Source organism: Vanessa cardui, chromosome 20 (genome assembly GCF_905220365.1).
Source record: "Vanessa cardui chromosome 20, ilVanCard2.1, whole genome shotgun sequence".
Lineage (NCBI taxonomy): Eukaryota > Metazoa > Arthropoda > Insecta > Lepidoptera > Nymphalidae > Vanessa > Vanessa cardui.
In genome coordinates, this window is record NC_061142.1 from 10604519 (window position 1) to 10627607 (window position 23089).

Sequence of the window (23089 nt, forward strand, 5' to 3'; positions counted from 1 at the left end):
CGTAGATTTCCGACCCTACTTTTTCCAAAATAAAATTTAACCTATGTTACTCGTGAATAATGTAGCCTTCAAATAGTGAAAGTTTTTTTTTTTTTAAATCAGACCATTAGTTTTTGGGCTTATTCACTGCAAACAAACAAACAAATTGTTCCTCTTTATAATATTAGCATAGTTGTCGCCCTCGGCTTCGTTCGCGTTTTAGCGATCGGTAGAGATATTTTAGGCAATGAAGTACCCTATGTCCTTCCTCAGAGTTCAAGTTTGCTTCATAACAAATTTTATCAAATTCGGTTCATTGATTTCGTAGTGAAAGAGCGACAGACAGACATATAAATATTATAGATTTAGAAAATAATTTAAATATTTTCAGTTATAGTTAATATATAATATTCTAAAGTTACTTGCAATAGAATACTCCGCGTTAACGGAACGATGGGGTGCAACAATATGTGGCAAAGTTGACCATACACACGATTTCTACGCACCGTTACGCCTCGCGCGCTTCCGTTGCTTCTACTGTGATATAGTAAGTGATGCTATGGCACGTCATTTATATTATATGAATACGTTGGACTCATAGAATGAGAGTTTAACAAGAAATCGTGTATAAAACACGAATAGACGTAAAACACATAAATAAATATGAGACAACATCACATACATTACTCTGATCCCAATGTAAGTAGCTAAAGCATTTGTGTTATGGAAAATCAGAAGTAACGACGATACCACAAATACTCAGACCCAAGACAACACAGAAAACTAATGATAATCTATATTGACTCGGCCAGGAATCGAACCCGGGACCTCGGAGTGGCGTACCCATGATGGTCGTCATAATAATAATGCTACACATTATTATATATATAACATAATATGTTATATAATCTTGTGTAGCATTGAGGTCTTGATCCTTGATTTTTAGAATTTATACGTTTTCTTGTAAGTGTTTCTTTCATTTTTACTTTTGCGATTTCAAATTATGTTCATATCTATTGTATCTCTGAGACATTGTAATTTATATAAATAGGTATGGAGCGTGAATCTAAGCATATCCATATAAAAAATATGTACATAAAGATGTCAATGAAATTATAAAAAGAATGTCTCCGATATAACGTGACTTATTCGAGTAACACAATACTCGAACCACTCGTGACAAATTAAATAATAATAAAATGTCACCTGTCACATAAAAAGTGGTATGAAATAACATACTACTTAAGTCCTTTTGAATGTTAGGGCAAGCCCTGAGAAAGTGTTTTACTCTGGGTTGAATAGCTGGATTGAATGAGTAAAGTTTGTTGTATTAATGGTAGATAATAATTTCGAAAAAATGCTTATTTTAAGGTGTCTCATAAGTAAAATAATTTTAGTTGCTAGTATATGGTAATTCCTTAATGTAGTAGATAGTTTGTTGAGCCTAGATGGCCCAGTGGTTAGAACACGCTTAATTTGTGTTTATAATTCATCACGTGGAGTAGGAAAACATCGTGAGGAAACCTGCATGTGTCTAATATTCATAGAAATTCTGTCACATGTGCATTCCAATAACCCACATTGAAACAGCGTGGTGGAATATGTTCCAAGCCCTCTCCTTAATGGGAGAGGAGGCCATTAGCCCAGCAGTGGGAAATTTACAGACTGTTACTTTACTTTTACTTTTTTTTTTAAAGATGCTTTATGTAGTTGATTGAATTACGCTGTCATTTTGCATATTTAGAATCTGACAGGTGATATGAATATTTTAGACGCTATCTTTCATTTCCCCTATCTCATAGAACTGAGACATAAGGTGACATTCAACATGATATCATTTCATTTGAACAAACAGACGGAAATATAATGAAGAGGTCATTCATACACGGAAATTGTATTTGTTTATAGAACAATCGGCTTCGAGCGATATAAGGCTATTAATAAACCCGACGTGGAAGGTCAAAGAAAATATTTTCCATACTACACTTCTTTGACGTGTCAAATATACTAACAAGTGTAAGGTATTTTAAGGTAAAAAACGGGTTCTATACATTGTCATTTTTCGAATAATTAATCCAAATACACATGAGGAGAAATATTGTACAAATTTGACAAAAGGACATTTTAAGCCGCCATTTATATCACTATAGATTATAAATCGAAACTTCAAAAGTACTAATTTTTTTTTCGATTTTCATTCTCTTTTCACTGATAGACAAAAGGATTCATAAGGAAGAATATTAATTTAAATAATTGTATTAACTAACATGTCTTTGTACTTTTTAAATGTTGAAAAAGAGTAACTACACTGAGTTTCTTGCCGGTTCTTCTCGGTAGAATCTACTTTGCAAACCGGTGGTAGCTTCACTTAATGGTTAATTGACGATTCAGAAGTGCTTGTAAAAGCCCACTTGAATAAAGTTTATTTTGATTTGAAGGTTTATGTATATAATTTATTGAGGTTTTTGTGTAAATAATTTGAAATAGAACGACAATGGTTAAACATGTGGGAAAAAAGCAACCTATAATAAAAATATATATATATCCACGCCTGCGAAGCCGGGACGGGCTAGTTGAATATAAACACTAATAAGTAGTACTAATATAAAGAAATAATTACAAGAGTTAATACAAACTTTAGTATTAACTCTTGTACTCATTCCACGAAACGAGCTCCCAAGGGAAATTGTCCATATTTGCTCTCATACCGGATTCAACTTGCTCGTCTGTAGCTGCTTACATTGACTAATGGGGTGCAAACCACATTAAAATACACACAATTGACTCAAAAAATTATTTACCCGATATGTGGGCATATACACAAATATAATTTGTCTGTTGCATATACAGTCAGAGTAAGAAAACCTTCGACAGTTTTTAAATTAATTCCTTTATCGAATCATAAACTCTTAGTACCTTTCGAATCTAAACATCAAATCATAGCAACGCAAAAAGTTATTCTCGATCGGTAATGCAGATTACCACTCAAACTGAGTACACGATAATAGATCTTAAGGTGACAAACCTTTTCTTACCCCGACTGTATTACCAGTAATTTAAGTATTTTAGGAATCATTTATAATACCATGTGTTAGTATATATTTTGGTTGAGCTCATAACATACCTGTAAATAGGCGTGCCTAAATCTTCTCTGTACCAGAGAACTAGCAGTACTGCGTCATCTTCGTCCTGCGTGGCCACGTCACAAGGTAAGTAGACTGGCTCCCCTGCCACCGCTACCACCTGCGTCAACGGCGCTGGAAAGAAAAAATAAATTAAATTTGGTGAAATTTTAAGTGAATAATATCTCTACTCCATGGACTTGAATCAAAAACTAAGATAACAAGTGCAGAAGTTGATTGATATGTTGTCGATGAAATTACAAAAGAATATTGAGATACAGCTGTATCATAATCTACTAGCAATAATATTTTATCAAAGTATAACGATTGCAATGCAACTAAAAAACAAATAGTCAGGTTAAGTAAAGCCGGTGGTAACGGATATCCGCTTCTTGCTGTCCGGTTATCTGTCCCGTTACCCGGCCCGGATAGAATGAGAAAATATAGTGGAAAGCTGGAGTATCTATTACTAGGATCGCTTTAATTTATGCAACAGTGAATTCACGTAATGGAAAATTGTTGTTTTATTTTGGATCAGGTTTTAAAATTCATTGCTTGTTCGGGCGTATCATATGATGTCTTTGCAAAATGTTCGAAAAATATTGACAAAGATTTAGTTTAGATTTGAACATCTGTTATTAAAGTTTAATTTGAATAACTCCGAACAAAATTTTGTGTTTTGCGACAGGTCAGGCATTACTCGGTCAGGCTTATTTATAAGCCTTTAAGAGAGTAAAAAAAGGTCGTCAAAAATTTTATTTACTGCGATAATCTGACTTTTCAGTTTTAATATGTCCAGCAAGATTATTTAACACTTGAGATTTTTGTCAGGACTGTATTTCTAAATAAACTCAAAGTCTTCACTGCATTACATTTTGTAAACTTATTAAGTCGCATTAAACATATTGGTATAGTACGACACAATTTAAATGTAGCATTGACATATTAAAAGCAATCAATCGTCAATTTAGCAAATATTTTTCATTCATTGGTTATATGATATTACAAATTATTACGTTGGCGTAAAGATCATGAGGAATGAATAAAGATTGATGATTATGAAGTCTCTTAATTCGGATGTATGATATTTGACGATGCTACATCTAAGTTGTGTGGTATTATATTAACTTATTTGGGTATTTATAGCCAAAAAAAAATGTTTCTCAGAAATAAAAAGACAAAATAATTTTAGAACCAAAAAAAATATTAAAGATATTGTCATTCATTATAATAATATGATATGCGCAGAAACCGCGAACCACTAAGTACTTGGATAGAAAAACTTTCGAAGCTGAGTTTCTCTGGCAATTACAATTAAAAATTTGTATAAATATTATATAAAAACATAACAATATTTTGTTTTCATTTCAAATTGGTAGGCAGACAGAGGTTAAGAAAAATCAACCTGTGGGAACTAATGAATTGTGCCCATAGTTGCACTGGCTTAGTTGTTTTTCAATACAGAACATTATATTACTAGGTATTACAGTAGATTATATTATTAGTGAGTACCTACTCAAAAGAGTTTGTATAAAATATACCCAAGTATACAATCAACTCCAAATGGTCATTAGTCACTTGGTACAAAAATAGTCCAAATTAACAACGCTCAACAAATATTTAACAAGAGATCTCTGTTAACAGCCAAACATCCAAAATTCAATCCAACTGACCATTTGTAGAACTGGGATAACATTTTCGACGTATATTCCCTTGCTATTGGTACACGATGCTGCAGGAAACGCTATTAATTTCCGGACGTCGAGTGTACTGTCCATATCCTGAGTGTATTTCAAGATGTAGTTTTCACTCGTAATGGTCTTACAATTTGTTGACCAACTCCGAAGGAACTCAAACATTCGTTTCTTATTTATTTTTTATATTTGTTCTTCAGCTATCTGCTCATAAATATACATAGAAGCGTACGATTTATTCACTTTTACATCAACAACCTATAAATTTCCCACTGCTGGGCTAAGAGAGGGTTTAGAACATATTTACTTTTTTACGATTTATACCAATATTATATCTATACTAATATTATGAAGTTTTGATTGGTTGGTCAGATTCTAATAGTTCACTTCATTTTTAATTTTTAAAGCTTAAGCTTTACATATTTAAAAAATCAATGAATGTTTGTAAGAAGTTGATATTCTGGTAACCTGTATTGCTCATATCTCATTAAAACTCTGTCACAACACAACACATATTTGTGTATATGCTAACGAAAAATATGTTTATAATTAATAAAATAATTTATCATTCATAAATGCTAAGCCAGAAAGGAATGTAATATTTTAAAATTAAAACAGTTAATCGTTATTAAGAATTTAAAATTAGTAATTAGATTATTAAATTTTAGCAATTAGAAGACAGACTAAAAAGTAATTGTCAAAATTTTTGGAATATCAATTTATGCAGATACGTTAATCGCCCATGTGAAAGAAGAAAGCTAAAATTTTGTTGCAAAATAAATTGCACAGAGGCTTACAAGCCCACAGAAACGTAATGCCAAATTTACATATTTTTGACTTCAAAAATTGAAAAACTTCCATAGAACCTTGATCCTTTATTAAATCCATCTTATCCATTATAGGATTTTGAAAACACTTTAAAAGCTGTGTTTTGCTTATAAACAGAAACCATCGATTTTCTTATTTCTAACATCAGAAATGAAGAATTTCCGTACAAAGTTCCATTCTCCATTTAATCCCCCAGAGATTACTAACACCCCCTGAGATTAATTTTGAAAAATCTTTTTTAGCGCAGGAGGACTAACGTAGGAACGTTCTATAATGAATTCCTATGTAAAAAGTCTGGGCATTGTATGACAGTGAGTAAATTTAAAATTTAACTAGCTTTTGCCCGCGACTTCGTTCGCGTGGACTTCAGGTTCGTCCCGTCTAGTCTAGTAATCGCTTAAAATCGCTTCGTAAATAAGCCATTATTTCTCGTACAAAGTAAAGGATAAAAAATGGTTATTGTGGGTTATTCCTAAGAGATAAACATATACCATCACGGACTTTTTTGTAGACCTTTTTAAGTTGTACAATACTGTAGTACATTGTTTTGATCTATCTTGTAGGATTCAGCCAGCGTTTGCAATGTAAGCGCAAAAAATGTGTTTTTTTACGACCTCACATTAGAAACCTCAAAAATTCTAGCCTATGTGTTATTCTGATGTATAAGCTATATTGTGGTAAAGTTTCATTCAAATCCATTCAGTAGTTTTTACGTGAAAGAGTAACAAACATCCATACATCCATACATACAAACTTTCGCCTTTATAATAGTAGTAGGATTAAGCAACTTAATTAAAAATAAATAGGGTTATAACAGAACATCATCCACCCTTCTACTTGGTAGTAAGGCCTTCTAGGTAAAGCCAAGTACTAATGACATATTCAACGTCAAACAACAATACCAGAAGACAACAATACTAGTGTATTGTTGTATTCAGGTTTGAAAGGTGAGTGGGGGAATATTTCTACAGGAACAAGTTAGTTCCCAAGGTTGGTGGTCCATTGGCAATATAAGAAACGATTTATGGCTGGCCACTTACCATCAGGCCGTCCGCCTACATATATAATAAAAATGCCTAAAATCTGAGCAGAGTAATGATTAACCCTAAATGCGGGACCTAGCATAGTTGAACATGCCAGTTACTAACCCAATACTTAATAATTAAACAAAATCCTTTTGATGCATCTGCGCCATATTTTGATAAAGATATCCGTATTCTTGCCAAAATATGTCGAGAGTTCCTCGATAAATGACTTGAGTGTAACCAGAACGATAGTAGATAGGTACTTATAAAACGCTTAGTAGCAAAAAGTATGTCAAAACTTGCTATCTTAACTATCAACTATATTAATATTATAAATGTGAAAGTAACTCTGTCTGTCGCCCTTTCACGACCAACCCGCTAAATCGAATTTGGTAAAATTTAGTATGAAGCAAACTTGAACTCCAAGAAAGGACTAAGGCTTTTTTCGCCTAAAACATGACAACCAACACTCTAAAACGGGTGCGAAGCCGCGGGCGACTGCTGTATGGATTACTCTTAAGGAAACATACAGGAGGTTTTATGTTGAAGTTATTAAATTTATTTATTAAAAAGCATTTATAGTTCGATACCTGAATTTTTCGGTTCGTGTAGCATTTGGCATAACGATTGCGATGCAAAAGAAAGTACACCTATGTTTGCATATGTGACCACTATTTTATGCCCTGTGTAGTTAGGTTCCCTGAGGAATATCAATGATCGAAATCACTTACGAGGACAACAATAATTTCATTATCATTTCAATATCCAATCACGTCTAACTAATCGTGTATATAATGTGAATATTCGAAGAAATTGCTCAATTACAGACGGTATAAATTATAAGAGATAGTATATACAAAACATTTATATAAATGGCCAAAAATCTCATAATCATATTCGAAAACAACCAGATACACAAATAAAGTCCTTTTCACAACAGATAAATCAACATTATAACAGCTAGATATATATTAATTTAAACGAAAACCAGATATATTTTAGGTAAAGTTCTAACATAAAATTAGCATAATCCCAACAAAGCGTGCAATAGTCACCCAAAGTTCCGATGGTCTCTCTTAAATATTATGTTAATAACGCTATTATCAAGCGAGCCATTCGTCGTAACACCAAATTGTTTAAAAGCGTTATTATCCTCAAACTGCAAATCCGAATGGGCGGAAAGTAATAAAGATTGGATAGCAAAGCGTGGGGGGTGGGGGCATGGTTATGAAATTTGTGACAAATCGAGAATATCTCTTCAAATTTCGGATTTGTCATACGAATGAAAAGGACAGATTTAAAGTTCACCAACCCGTTGAGCACGATTATGTAAGGTAGTTACTATTACAATATTATATCATACAGCTGAACCTATAAGCATTCGAAACATCCCATTACACACTTGTAAGGTAAAATAAGTATCTCATGTATTTTCCTGGGAAACAAATCACCTCCACACCAAATTTTATCTAAATCGGATCAGTGTTTTATGTATAAAGAAATAACAGATAGTTACTCTCACGTTTATAATATTTGTAAAGATAAAGAGTGTTATTGTCTTTCTATGTGTTCTTAGATAATTTTATGACTATACAGAGTGTTTATTTGAAAAAAGTGGCTTCAAGAGACCAGACCTTTTAATCCGATATTGGCTATTCTTCTTCACTTGGTGGTAAGGTTTTGTGCAAGCCCGTCTGGGTAGGTACCACCAACTCATTAGATATTCTACGCTAAACAACAGTACGCAGTATTGTTATGTTCCGGTTTGAAGGGTGAGTGAGCCAGTGTGACTACAGGCACAAGGGACATAACATCTTAGTTCCCGAAGTTGGTGGCACATTGACGATGTAAGGAATAGTTAATATATCTTACAGCGTCATTGTCTATGGGTGATGGTGACCACTTACCATCAGGTAGCCCATATGCTCGTCCGCCAACCTATTCCATTAAAAAGAACTCTAATAACTTGCGGTGATCATCAAACTTATCGTCAAAATCAAAACTTACCACTTTATCATAATTAATTAATTTTATAAATATATTTTAAGGAACAAAATTTTAACTTAAGTACTAAATACTTTAAAATAAATTAATGCAAATGATGAAATGTATAGAGAATATACACAATGTACATGAAATAGAGATGTAATTAAACCTACTGTTCCTGAGCTAGGTAAAACATAATTTAGACGAAATAGCTCCCCTAAAATAGATGGCATATTTTATGTGTGCGTGTATGTATGCTAGTGGGCAATACTGAATGACAAATAACTCTATTGCAGCAGTTTGCCAGTGTCATCAAAATATACCAATTTATATGATTTTTGGAACAGCGTGATGGAATATGTTCCATACCTTCTCCTCAAAGGGAGAGGAGGCTTAGCCCAGCAGTTTGAAATTTACAGGCCGTTGCTGTTGTTATATTATTTCTTGTTACTTCAATATTTTGATACAGTTAACGTTAAACCTTATAATTGAATAATTATAATTTGCAAAGCAGGTTATTCAAATATGTAAGTGCTGTACTAAATTTTCTATGGACAATTTTATTTCAAAGCACTGTTGTACCTATTAGTTCAGTGCGACAAAGTTGCACTTGTGCCAATTCTACGGCGGAATGTCTGAGGGCCCTTGCCAGCTTTTGGCTGAGTACTGAATTTTTAGTTTAACCGTTGAAGGGTTTTTAACGATGAACTGAAGGTTCTCTGCAACCAATTGTCTGACTGATTTATATTTTGTTAAGCCATTTTGATATAAACAAACCTTTAATAATCTATTACTATATATTTATTTCGTATGCATATTTAAAGGAAACATATAAATGCACATCAATGGATAGCATTTTTGCTGCTTGAAAGTTAATCAATTTTCAATGTTTTTGTATGCAAACAAAAAACTTAACACAGTTAGTTACACCTTTTAAAGCTTTACATGTAACACACAATAAATTACCTGCAGTGTGAGAAAGGCATCTCCTGTAAGGGGAAGATTTAGGGCTTACTCTACTACGCTGTTTCATTGCAGTTTCCTAGATACACGTGTGGCTGAATTTCAACCATTAGACGCTGGTATTCTCACGATGCCTTCACATCTTAGCACAAGGTGAATTATGAAAATAAATAAAGAGCTGGAAAATACTTTGGTGCTTGCTCAAGTAGCTTTAAAGAGCTCCGTGATCGAGTAGTATGTACACCGGGTACGCCACTCCGAGGTAACGGATTCGATTCCCGGGCGAATGTATTAAAAGTTATTAAAATGTATCTGGGTGGTTGTGGTATCGCCGTTACTTCCACTTCGATTTTCCATAACACAAGTGCTTTAGCTACTTACACCGGGATCAGAGTAAAGTATGTGATCTTGTCCAATATTTATTTATTTATCTAATAAGGACCAGCGGTTAAGGTCTACATGTTATAAGAAATGAGTCGACTCTGAGATGGCGTGATACATTAAGTACCAGAAAAAATGACCAGAATATACCGTTAAAACGTAAACATTGAGAGATCATCTAACAAAAAGTCAGTTCAGTCAACCCGACCCAAATATAATTCATACAATGCTCGTAACATTATCTGAGACTCAGAAATACCACATGACCTTGTATATCCTTTGGGAAATCTCACTTGTCTCGCTGTGAGATATGACGTGGAGAATGTTAGGGTGACCATCTGACGTTTTGCAAGCCAGGAGAGGCTTAGAAGAAAAATCTAGTAAAAAAGTGACATAGTAATCACAATCATTTATATATTTCAAATGTGGACAATTATTCGACTCAATCGACAAGGGCTCCACTCAAAATAAAAACGTTTTCTAAAATGTTTGACATAAATTCAAGTAGAAGATAAAATGTATATCGAAAATAAATTTATGTTTGAGAATTTTAAGTACAATATTTCTTTATTCAAACAATAGTGAATAACTTAGTATACCAACGATTCTTTGAAATCTTATGAAGAACTATGTAAAGACAATATAAGAATAAGATAGAGGATTCGAAGTTTGCGAATATAAATGGTCAGTAAGATTATTTCTTCTTGAAATCTGATCACACTATTTATTGATTCTGTTATATCCAGGACATGTCCTGTAAGCTACGTTTGGTCACCCTAACTTATATAAAATGTAGATAAAGGACTTGTTTTTACTCCACTGCGCATGAATGAAGGAAAACTGATTGTATTATTTATATAATATAAAAGCCCAGGGCGATTAGTATTGTCTTTAGATTTATTGTGAAGTTTCTGACGTCACCAGTTCACATGATGGTATTCACTAATACATTATATTAATTAGTATTTTGCATTGTTGGATATTAGTAAAATATTATGAATAAAGAAAATAACATATAATCGATTTACATTCCAAACACAATTAGTTTAGTAAAATGATAGTCAAAATACGTAGAGATACCATAGAGATGAAATGTAAAAGTAATTTTGTATGTCTGTCTTTCTTTCAGTGTCGAACTGAAACGTACTATAAAATGTAGCATGAAGTATGATGCATATATATCTGCAAGGCATTGGCGTAAAAGTGACATATAAAGTGATAGTAAGAGTGAATGTGGGTAGTGTGTAAAGTAATATAAAGAAAAAGTAAAAGAGGTTTATAAAATACGACCTTGCGGTACGCCGGTGAATTGATCATGATATTCGAAAATATTTTTTTTCAATTTAACTACAGGGCTGTTGACCGCAATGAAATGAAGAAAACTATTGAAGGACTACTTTAAAAATTAGAAAATCTAGTAACTTAAAGACAACATTATTATGAAATAACATGTCAAACGCTTAAGTTAGTTCGATTACTTTTAGTTATGTTATATAACAGATGCTATTCAAAAATAAGATATGGTAACTAGTCGGATTTATAAGTATCTTCTTTTGATTTAAATAAATATTATCAAACATATAATATTATTAATAGACTACATCAATAATTATATTGGATTATTGAAAGCTCTTATCGAAACATTGCTCGTTGAAAATAATTAGAGAGATGTGGATGTATCTATTGTTAATGACGTTTGTGGTTGTGCAAATTCTAGGATTGTTAGCATTAACTACGTTTAAATCAACGTTATTATTATTAAACCGTGTTTTATCATCATTAATTTTATACTGTATCTATGCTAAACAGACCTAAACATATTGTGTCTCTTATTTAAACCTTGTCAAATGCGAATAAACACACGCCGTGAGTTGATGGTCAACCATTTTTTCATATTTCCGAAAATGATCGAATACTATATTGTGATAACATTTCGACAAATATTTAAATCTAATTAAATGCTGGAATAAATTATATTATCACTTTAATATATGCTTTCAGTTAGAGACACTGGCAACTTATTTATCAAGAGATAAGACAGAATTGTCAAAATGGTCAACTATATTGGGTATAAAAGCAGTTCTTGTAATCCTCTCTTCACTTAAACACCAAATCATTTCCCTTGTGCCATATAAGTTTTATTTTTACATCATCAAAGACATTACAAAATATACATAAATATTCAAAATTTTATGTTAATCAGATCAAAGTTGTTGTGATATAAAATTTAGTTGCAAAGTGTGATATGACCACATAATACTATTTAACACGTGCAATTAACAGCTTATAAAAGCGTATTTGATTTGTCAATGAGGTATTAAACAAATAAATATAAATCAGATAAAATGTGGTATGAAAACGATTAGAAATATGAAAATAATATTGCATTCAGACTCATATTAATAATATTGAAATAATTCATTTTGTATTTTGTAACTTTCTACGTATTTCAAGGTTCATTTCGAAATTAACTCGAAATTTTCGAAACTTCAACGTAATAATCTTCTGTTACGATAAAGTTTTCAGTTTCAAGACGTAGCTAATTATACCCAAGTCACAGCTTCCCATCGCTTAATGACTTGTATGAAGCACAATGATATAACATATTTTTATATGAATAATTATGCAATTGTAATGTAAGATGCTATTCTTTATTATAAATAAATACACGTAATATTTATCGTGGTAGTTATCATTTTCTTTAGGCATTAGAACTTTTAAGGAAATTCTAACAATAGAAAGGACAATGCATTATTTAAACATTCAAAATAAAAAATATATATTATATAAATATACTTTATTCAAGTAGGCCGTTACAAGCACCTTTTAATCTTCAGTTAACAAATTCGCAAAGCAGATTCTACAGAGAAGAATCGTCAAGAAATGTTGAAAAAGAGTAACTATACTCTTTTTCAATTAATCAAAATTTAAACATATAAAGTAATGTTAGTTAAATACAATTATATATGTGTGTAATATATCCTGCATGGATGGCAAAAATAATGTTATTTTCTAACACTAAAAATTTACTTTACAAACTAAAAATTGTATGAATCATAACATCTGATCCATTCAGATTCAAATTATTCTTTATTCAAATTGGCTTTTATAAGCACTTTTGAATCGTCAATGTGTAAGTCTGTCATGTCGGTTTTGCGCGGTTCTATAACCAGTTTGTACGCGTTCATTGATGTGAATTCTGTCGAGACGAGCTGACGAGTAAGTAACTCCTTTACGCATTTCAATATTTTTGAGAAAAAACAACAAGAGTTTTCTTTAAGGCATCCAGTTGGAACGAAGTTCATTTAAATAATATTTTTCAAATAATAACTATAAATAATATAGGGTTAAAATGTGATATACAATAGAAAGAGAAATTAGAGATGGAAAAAGAGAACGATGGTCTGGATAATAATGCATTATTCCTTTCGTGAAGGTTTTGATCTATACACTATACAGGAAGCCGTGTAAGAGTATTTCGTAACAAAAATAGTGCATGTGATATCGATTAAAGATTTAAACACGGCACCAATGTAAAAATGTCGTATATCAACATAATACGTCTTCCCGAGGTAGTAAGAGCTGATATGTGATATTACATGATTGTTGCTGTCGTTACAAATATAACGCTTATCGTCTTCTAATGAAGCAGCCACTGTTTGCTATTGCGAGAATCTTAGAGTTATTTGCCATAGGGAATGTAACTTTAATATGGCAAAGAATGAGATGCAGAACTAATTCTGTTTCGTTCTATAGATGAGGATCTATATCGGCTACATCTACATTATATCTAGATTCTACATTTAGATTTTTTGTTTTCAATTTATAATCTACTTTTTGCTAAAAGTATTTTGTTTGATTGACTGAAATAGATACAACTTATTATTATTTATATTATACATCATATCGAGAATATGATCAAGCTATGTATAAATATATATTATAAATACTAAATAATAATACTACTATACTAAATATTTCAAATTAAAGGCGATCCTAAACATTGATTTTGATCAGGGGGTCAATTCTACTAATATATAGCGCTTATAAAATATTTCCGATTCTATGCACACGAATAAAACTCAGCTTAATCGTAACTGAAGGGCAATTCTACTTATTTATATCGGTTATGATACAATCCCGACTGTATTCCGATCCAACTACGACCGGACCGCAACTGGCGGGTTGAATTAATAGAATAGGGAAACGGCTGAACGAGAACGTTGCTATAAAGATTTTCATCAATTTGTTAGTAGAATTACTGTCCAGGCTGTGGATTATCGTAATGTAATAAATTAAAGTAAATTTTCATTTTACTTTTATCGTTAATTCATTTAATTAAAACTATAGGTGGGTCTTACTGACCACAAATAACAAGAACCTTAAAATTTTCAGAGTAATGACAGCAGCATAGTGATTTAGGGTTAATAATGAGACGCGATATCATTGATCGATTTTGAATACTCTATTGTAATTATTTACTGTATAATTATCAGATGGCGTTTTAATAATTGGTGAACTTTCTGGAATATTGGGAAAAAATTAAAGTGGATTTGTTAAGTTGAAAATTGTTGAAAATTAAATTATCTAGGATCTATTTTCAAATCGCATAGAATATTATATAAATCTAATATTTCTATTTACACTCTCAAATCGACGAAGGAATTACTTAAAATCCCAAGTTACAAAGAGAGAAATATTTAATTATTAAATCATCAGCAAATAAGCTTACACATTTAAATTAATAATCGGAAATAGATTTTCAAAGACAAAAAACGTAAATTACAAGTAAAAAAATATTTTTACATAAAAATTATCAATATTTAAGGCCTTAAATATGTACAATTGTATAAATCATGACCGAGTTGAATGGTGGCAAGAATGTTAGCAGTATTTCTCCGTTAAATCGTAATTCCGATTCTCTGGGCAAAAAATTAGCCACCCCTCCTGTCACCAATGGAAGCAATAAAGCGATGTGTTATACTTTTTATGAAGCTTTTTGCAATACTCCAAGGACTTCTTACTTAGAAAATGTTATGTAAAAACTATTTCATTGATTTATTCGAGATCTGAGCTGGCCCAGTGGTATCCGTACATTTTAACCGATGATTCCGGGCTCATACCCAGATCAGCACCACATAATTTTCGTGTGTGTTTATAATTCATCTCGAGCTCGGTGGTCAGAAAAACGTCATCAGGAAATTCTGCCACATATGCATTCTATCAATCCGTATTGGAGCATCGTGATGGAATATGCTTCTAACCTTCTCTTCAAAGGGAGAGAAGGCCTTATCCCAGCAGTGGGAAATAAACAGGCTGTTACTATATTTCATTGATTACCCGAATTGGACATATGTACGATAAAACATTAAGGCACTTCACAATACACTTGATTCTTTCAAACAGTCGCTAATTAAAACAGTATTACGTTTTTAATGAAATTAGGAAAATAAGAGAGTGCGACAACAGGAAACCAATTAGTGTGAGTACGTTAATGACTGGCTTAATTTAATTTCATCAGCGTTGGTACCATCTTATTGCAGAGGAAAGGTTATTTGAAAGTCAAATGCTTTACGAAGTCAAATCTATCGAGTTACGGTACTTAGAGCTTCATGAATACAATGTTAATGACCTACATAATACATGAACGTGTGTTGGAAAGCAGACTAATTGTTAAACACACTTGCAATCACAATCCTGTGATGGTCTAATTGAAATAATACGGACAAAATAAGATGGTACTCGTTTCTTAACGCTTGGAATCGTTTTAGTTTCAATCGTAATATTTACCTCTTTTGTCATTATTTGATGTGATATTTTATTTAATTACGTTTTATTTTTAATTAAATATTAATGTCAAATACATAAATTCTCTATAACAGGCCAATAACTTTATTCCGCTCTAAAATTAAATCTTTATTAAATTGTAATAATTTAATAAGTTACGATCAAGGATTCTCTTTAATTTCTGCATATTGACGGCTGGAGCTATTTGAAATAAGACCATAACCGGTCTTCTATGTGAAGATATTGTCTCATAATCACTGGGAGAAAATCTGCTTACCCTATGAATATATAAATTTAACTTGCAAAAGATTAGCAACGACAGTTGCCTATCACAAATTGATGGAAAGTCATCGTTGTCACATTGGCACTATGTGAAATTTAAAACCATTTCTTACATTAAAAATAAGACAACAATCTTAGTAAATGAGATGTTCGTTGTGCATTAATTTACGGACTTACCCAAAGCCAGTGCAAATCAGGCGCAAATCTTGTAAGCTTTTATAACATTGACACAAATGATTTTATACAAAACGGACCATTCGAAAATTAAAAAAATATAGAGCTGTATGTTTGCATATATAGTTTGTATTGTAGATACATATCGTTTTGTACTATATACATTCAAACGTATCAAAACGATTTTAATTAGGACTTAATTTTGTAAGTTCAAATAGCTGAATTCGTAATAAATTATATTTTTCGGTTGGTGTTGGTATGAGTCATATCTAATCTATTTCTTTATCTTGTATCTTCAATACGACCACAAACATAATAAAACTAGTGCTCAATCAGGGAGCTAATGCGTCCTCCCCTTTCGAGGAGAAGGAACCGTATTTCACTACGCTAAACGAAAGCCGGTTGGTGGAAACCACGTGGCAATTTTTTATCCTCATTCTTATGTCTCCCTCGATATTTTCCTTCAAGGTCAGCCACGAAATGAATTATCAATCGACTTTCAGTGGCACTAGAACTAGTTAGATAGATTCTCCCAAATATAAGAAGGTAAATAATAATAAATATTGGACAACATCACACACCTTAATCTGATCTCAATGTAACTAGCTAAAGTACTTGTGTTATGGAAAATCAGAAGTAGCGATGGTACCAGAAACACACAGACTCGAAATAACATAGAAAATTAATGAACTTTTTCTACATCGACTCGGCAGGAAATCGAACCCCTCGGAGTAGCGTACCCATGAAAACCGGTGTACACACTACTTGACCACGAAGGTCGTCAATGGATTATTGTTGCATCTAAAAAAATTCTATTGCTTTTCTAATTACTTATCCGATTTTAACCGATTCAATCCAGGTTAAAGCAGTTGTATGTATGCTATATATTCAGATGCAAATAGACGTGAAGTTGGAAACACGGGTATTTTCCTACCCGTTTTCTTATTGGTGTGGAGGAAAAAGTTTTATAGGACGATGTTAATATGATAATAATGGGGATCCTGTTTGCGGATGGATTTATTTGGAAATGATTTTTAGTTTTTATAGTAAAATAATCGCATTTCCTACTTTCTCAAAGTTATATATGTGTTTTTATCAAAAATACATTTTAGTTGTTATTATTGATACAAGTGTGCCTAATTTATAGAGCATTTGTAATTTCATGCAAAGGTGGGACTTTTAATTATAATTAGTCAACAATAAATATTTAAAAAAATAGTAACTTCTACACACACAATCACAACATATATAATATGCTCAGAGTTGGAAACGGTGAAGTGGTCAATGTCATGTCATGTCATGTAATTAAATAAAAACAAATACATAAGGGAAGGTTACACACACATCAATAAAATTTACACAATTTAAGTCTTGGTTGTCATTTATTAGGCAAAAAAGTAGCCTATGTCCTTTCTTGGAGATCATGTTTGCTTCATTCCAAATTTCATCAAATTCGTTTCAGCGGTTTGGTCGTGAAAGAGCGACAAAGAGACAGACAGAGTTACTTTTACATTTATAATATTAATATAGGTAGATAAATCGGTTCGAACGTTGTATGATACCCTATAAAAACAAATCATAATCCCAAACACGTTACCGCGCTGTTATTGTTGTTTACTTGTGAATGGATACACGGAGACCACATTACGTATTCCGGTGGCCTTCTTCCATATTTCTTCATCACATACGATAAATATTTTCCAAATAGCTCGCGTGACCTTTGCAATAGTAATAGTAACAGCCTGTAAATTACCCACTGCTGGGCTGAGGCCTTCTCTCCTATTAAGGGGAAGATTGTGAGGTGGATTCACATGTGTCAGAATTGTTGATACATGCAGGTTTCCTTACGATGTTTTACTTCCCCTTCGAGCTCGAGATGAAGCACATGAAAATTTAGTGAATCTTGCTTTGGTCGCGCAGTCATCGGTTAAAATGTAGGCGTTCTGACCACTGGGCCATCTCAACTTTGAATTTTCGCGAGCATTGTCTGTATTTAATTAGTTTTAAAGCTCAAACTCGCTGTCAGTTTCAGTGATTGAAGACATACATTATACATAGATTCTCATAAATGTGACGGACTAGAGGATAACGTTTTTTTTTTATTTGAAAGTGGAAAAGATATGTGCTCTGTCCTAACTTCCATAGTCGCAGTATTCAATAAATTTACTTAATGGCAAAATTCAATCGTGTAAGTTAAATGTCAGTCAACACTTGATAAATACAAAACAAAACGTGCTCATTGGAATACGGAAACACGCGAGCTGATTCTGTCTAATACTAAATTTTGAACGCACGTAGACTGAAAGGGGAATAGGACTCAGTATATAATATATTATTTATTTAAGCATCAAACATTAATATATCCATTTAGCCAATGACAACGCTCGGTTCTAATTAACTCTGACATTAGTTTCTCTTGAATTCAAAGTGGTGTGCAAATGGTGTACTAAATTAGAATGTTAAGTAACATTCAGCGCATTATACAAATAGCGTGTTAACTAAACAAAAAGCACCTGAATATGTTTGCTGTTTAATGTTAAAAGCTATTTTTGTATTTTAAATGTTAAAAAAAAGTTAAAGTGTCCTCAATAAAAATGGCCCTAATTCCTGCAAACTTTGTAAATAACTTATAATGTTTCAACATATTGGTATTATTGTTTCATGATAGTAGCGAATACATAAATTAATTATTTTTATCTCACTAAGGTGAATGATCTCCAAGAATAATAATATTGTATTTTAGAATTACATTCTGTATTATGTCGAAAAATAGTCGAGTATCTATCAAATAATTTGATTTGAATATTTTGTGTCGCTTGGAAATTTTTGATTTCCTACTAAACAAAAAAGAACAAGTTTTTACTTAGAATATTATGCAAATTATTTTTGGCTATTCTCAATCCACACATTTTTAGGATTATATTTCTCCATAGCGATATCACTAACATGTCACGTGCTATCCGAGGCCCGGATTTGTAATTTCCTAGCACCTTAGCATCTTTGCCACTTGTCAGAAAAGCATAGTAGCTTGTTTTAAGCAAAACTGTATTCGAATGTAGAACCTCAGGTAAAGGATCCTCAGTTTATAGACTTATTTCAAAACATCTAAAAATGTAGGCTTAATTTTATTAGAAGACTTTCAAAGGTATTATGAACACGAACGTAATGAATGTCTATTTCAGTATTATTCAAATCAAATCAATAATGGAAAATAAACGCAATATTATACAATACTTAGTAGTAAATAAGAATTCGATAAAGATACTTTGGAGAATACCTTTATTGCCAATTATTATGGAAACGCTAACAGCCCATAAAAAGTTTTCATTTTCTTTGATAAATATTTGGTGAACATAAAGATTGATAAAGGCTATGATATAGAAATAAGGTTAGCTTTAAGTGTGACAGTAAAACTATTTATCACTGACACAAATCAAACGCTAAACTTATCGAAAATTTGATAAAGATGGTGAGTATCCATATAGCATAACTAGCTGTGCCCGCGACCTTGTACGCCTTTGAATATAACAAAAAAAAAAATATTATTGTATCCTAAGTTACTCCCTATTATATCAGCTATCTGCTTGTGAAAGTGCCGTCATAATCAGTCCAGTCGTTCCAGAGATTAGCCGGAACAAACAGACAGACAGACAAACAATTTAAAAATGTTATTTTGGTGTATGTAACTTGTATAAATACAAATGCATTGAGTAAGAAATAGCTATTTTAATATTATAAACAGACACTCAAATTTTATTATATGTATAGATGTGGAGTGCCTTGAACATTAGCTAAAGCGAAAAGTGTATTTGTTTATTTATTGGCATTTCTTTTTTGTTTTTTCTTTAATTCATATAAATTTAACTTGCAGCTTCTTGACATACTCCGTAATTAAAGTGCTAAAGAATATTAAGTTTCTCTACGGTTCTCAGTAGAATCTACTTTACGCACCGGTCAATGGAACGCCGTAACACGATGATTCAAAGTGCTTTTAATAGCCTGCTTCAATATGTATATTTGGTTTTTGATTTACAAACTTCGATGAAAATAGTTCCAATGTAAATAAAGATAAATTCAATGACAGGCAAGTTTGAACTAAAGGAAAACGCGTAAGCTATACATATGATCAGAATTAATTATTTGATAAAGACAGTAACACCTCGAAACATAAGTAACGTCAACAGATGTCGTGACATTGAGTAATACAAGTCATCCTAGTTACACATATGTAATGGTTTTATGTAAAGGCCGTGTTTGTGTTGAATAAACAGACAAAAGTATTTGTCGTTACTATGTTTTGTTTACACGGGATTACGTTACGTAATGTCTTAACGTTGTCGAAATTATTTAAGTGCTTATTTGGAGATCTGTTCTGTCTTTTTGAGATCTGGACAGACAAATGTATAAACTATAGTATGATGGAGCTTTTTTTATTGATTTTGGAAGTTATCATTCTATAGACGCGTTATGAAACGATGAGAGTGTTTTTTTATGATAGGATATTCTAACATGATTGTAAAAGTATTTAAAAATGTTGATTTTGCTAATACAAAGCAACAAAAAATATTTTCGGAAAATAAAAACGTTTTCTTGTCATCAAATTTAATTAAATTTTAAATCATTTTGACGCAAAAACGCTGTAAATCATTTTGGTGACGTCACATTGATGAATACAACAGCCTTGTATATACAGGACCGGCACTCATTCAACGTTAACAGCTAAAAATTGTTGGTGCTTTCTGGTTCTTTCGTAATGTACAAATCTTGCATTAAAACTTCAGAAAAGCTGTTTATCAAAGTGTCAGATGATATTCAAATGACTGTTTTTGCCTATCTGACGTCACACCATGGCGGCTCTATATTCTCTTTTTACATAAATCTTAATGTCTCAAATGTATGTTAAAGTTGCAGCTTTACCTTTGACCTAAAGATTCCTTGAAGAAATGCCTTAACCCTATACTTCATTTAAAACAAACATATTATATCACATATGTTGGGAATTCCACAAACTTTAAAGCATTGTAAATAGAAACCTAATTACTGAAAATCAAAGATCCAAAATTAACCCAATTCGGGACGGTCAGATTTCATTTTAGGAAACTGATTTTCATTTGCCGTTTACCAATCAGCCGCTTTTCAAACATGACGCGTGGAAGCGATCCTATCTCGATCAAGGATAGTTATTAGTTCAGAACACTTAGATGAATAATTTTCGATCTAAATTAGCCCTTAATTAGGTCAAACGAACTGTTCTAATTTTTTCATCATTCTATCAAAATTAATTTTGTAAGCGACAAAAAAGGTGTACAAAATACATGGGGTATTGGTTACATCAAGTAAATCCAAAATTATAGTTTTAAATTTAGAATGAGCACCACTGGATTTTCACGGGCATATAGATAATAATAATTAATTGGTGTTTATTATTATTGAAATCATGGAAAAAGAAGGACTGCGTGTGACTTTTCTTTAAGTCATAATGTACGTAAATGACTTGATTTGAAACAATGATTAAAAATTTGAATTTGGAATGTTAACTTTTGGATTATTTTGATGTTGAATTGAATACCATTACCATCGAATACCACATAATTTGTACGATTGCATTTAAATTAAATAATTGATATTTTAGAGTCATATTTCTCATAATTACATATCAGCAAATCTATAATATTAATAATAATGGCACACCGAGGCTTGTAATTAAGTAACATTATAGATAGTTATTGGCCTGATTAGTTTTGTCTAATATTGCTGAATTCGTGTATCTCTATTAATTTACGAGATTAATGCTATAATAAAATTAATTTAGAATTATCGTTTAATTAAGAACATTATTTTGTGCTGTGTGTAATATCAAGATGTGTTTGAAAATTAATAATGTGGATGTTACTTGAAAATAGAATTATTTTTAAGTTTTAATTTCGACAGACTTTTTTTTTCTTTATTTACTATTATTATTAAGATATCTACTACACATAAGAATGGTGCATTAATGCTTACACAGATAGTGCCGTATGGAAATAATGTTATAGAGAAAAAAATTGAATGAAGAGCGCTTGGATAGTTTTGTCAATTTTATGTTCCATTTTTCGAAAGAGCATTTTTTGATACATTCTAAATAACTACACAATATTAGAACATCATTTTTCAAATCATGCTTTTCTCAAATTTTCTCTCTCTTCTCACTTTATAATTATATTATCTTTGACCCATATTATTGGTGATGTTCTCTGGATCGATTTCTATCGTGATGAACATTTTCAAAAGAGACTAACCACCTATGATAGCGTTCAAGTATGTGCTCAAACACAAGTGGGATATAACACACAATGCCATGAAACGGCAAATCAGATACGACGACAACTTATTCAAGAACAGAAACAAAGGCTTCACGTACTTTCCAAGACATCATACGTAAAAACTATCTTAATTTCCAAGCTTAGGGTTGCTACTGTAAATTTTCAAGCAAAATAACCCAATAATTTTGTTATTGTTTTGCTATGACGACCTATGTAGTCGAGAAGTCTGTCACTCCCAGGTCCCGGGTTCGATTGCGACCGTGCGGCCGTGTCGATGTAGAAAAAGTTCATTAGCTTTCTATGTAGTCTTGGGTCTGTGTGTTTGTGGTGACGTCGTTACTTATATACTAATTTTCCTTAACACAAGTGCTTTAGCTACTTACTTCGGGATCAGGGTAATGTATGGTATAGTATTGTGGTTCAACATGAGGCTTATATGATAACCGCCAAAACAACTAGATACTCTTTATTAAATCTTTCATAATAATTTAAAGAAGCAACTGCATTTCAATGCGATTTGTTGAAAAATATGGATCTTAATTTAAAACTGTCAGGTACCATAAGAA

The 23089-nt window shown here is 31.9% G+C and overlaps 1 protein-coding gene across 1 annotated transcript in view; it reads right to left on the bottom strand.

Annotated features, from left to right (window-relative positions):
* LOC124538608 (hemicentin-2) overlaps nucleotides 1-23089 on the bottom strand; it is a 323521-nt gene that overhangs the window by 24473 nt on the left and 275959 nt on the right. The window contains exon 3 of the mRNA XM_047115722.1: nucleotides 3104-3236. Coding sequence (XP_046971678.1) covers nucleotides 3104-3236 — 133 coding nt within the window. The remainder of the gene's footprint in view (nucleotides 1-3103; nucleotides 3237-23089) is intronic.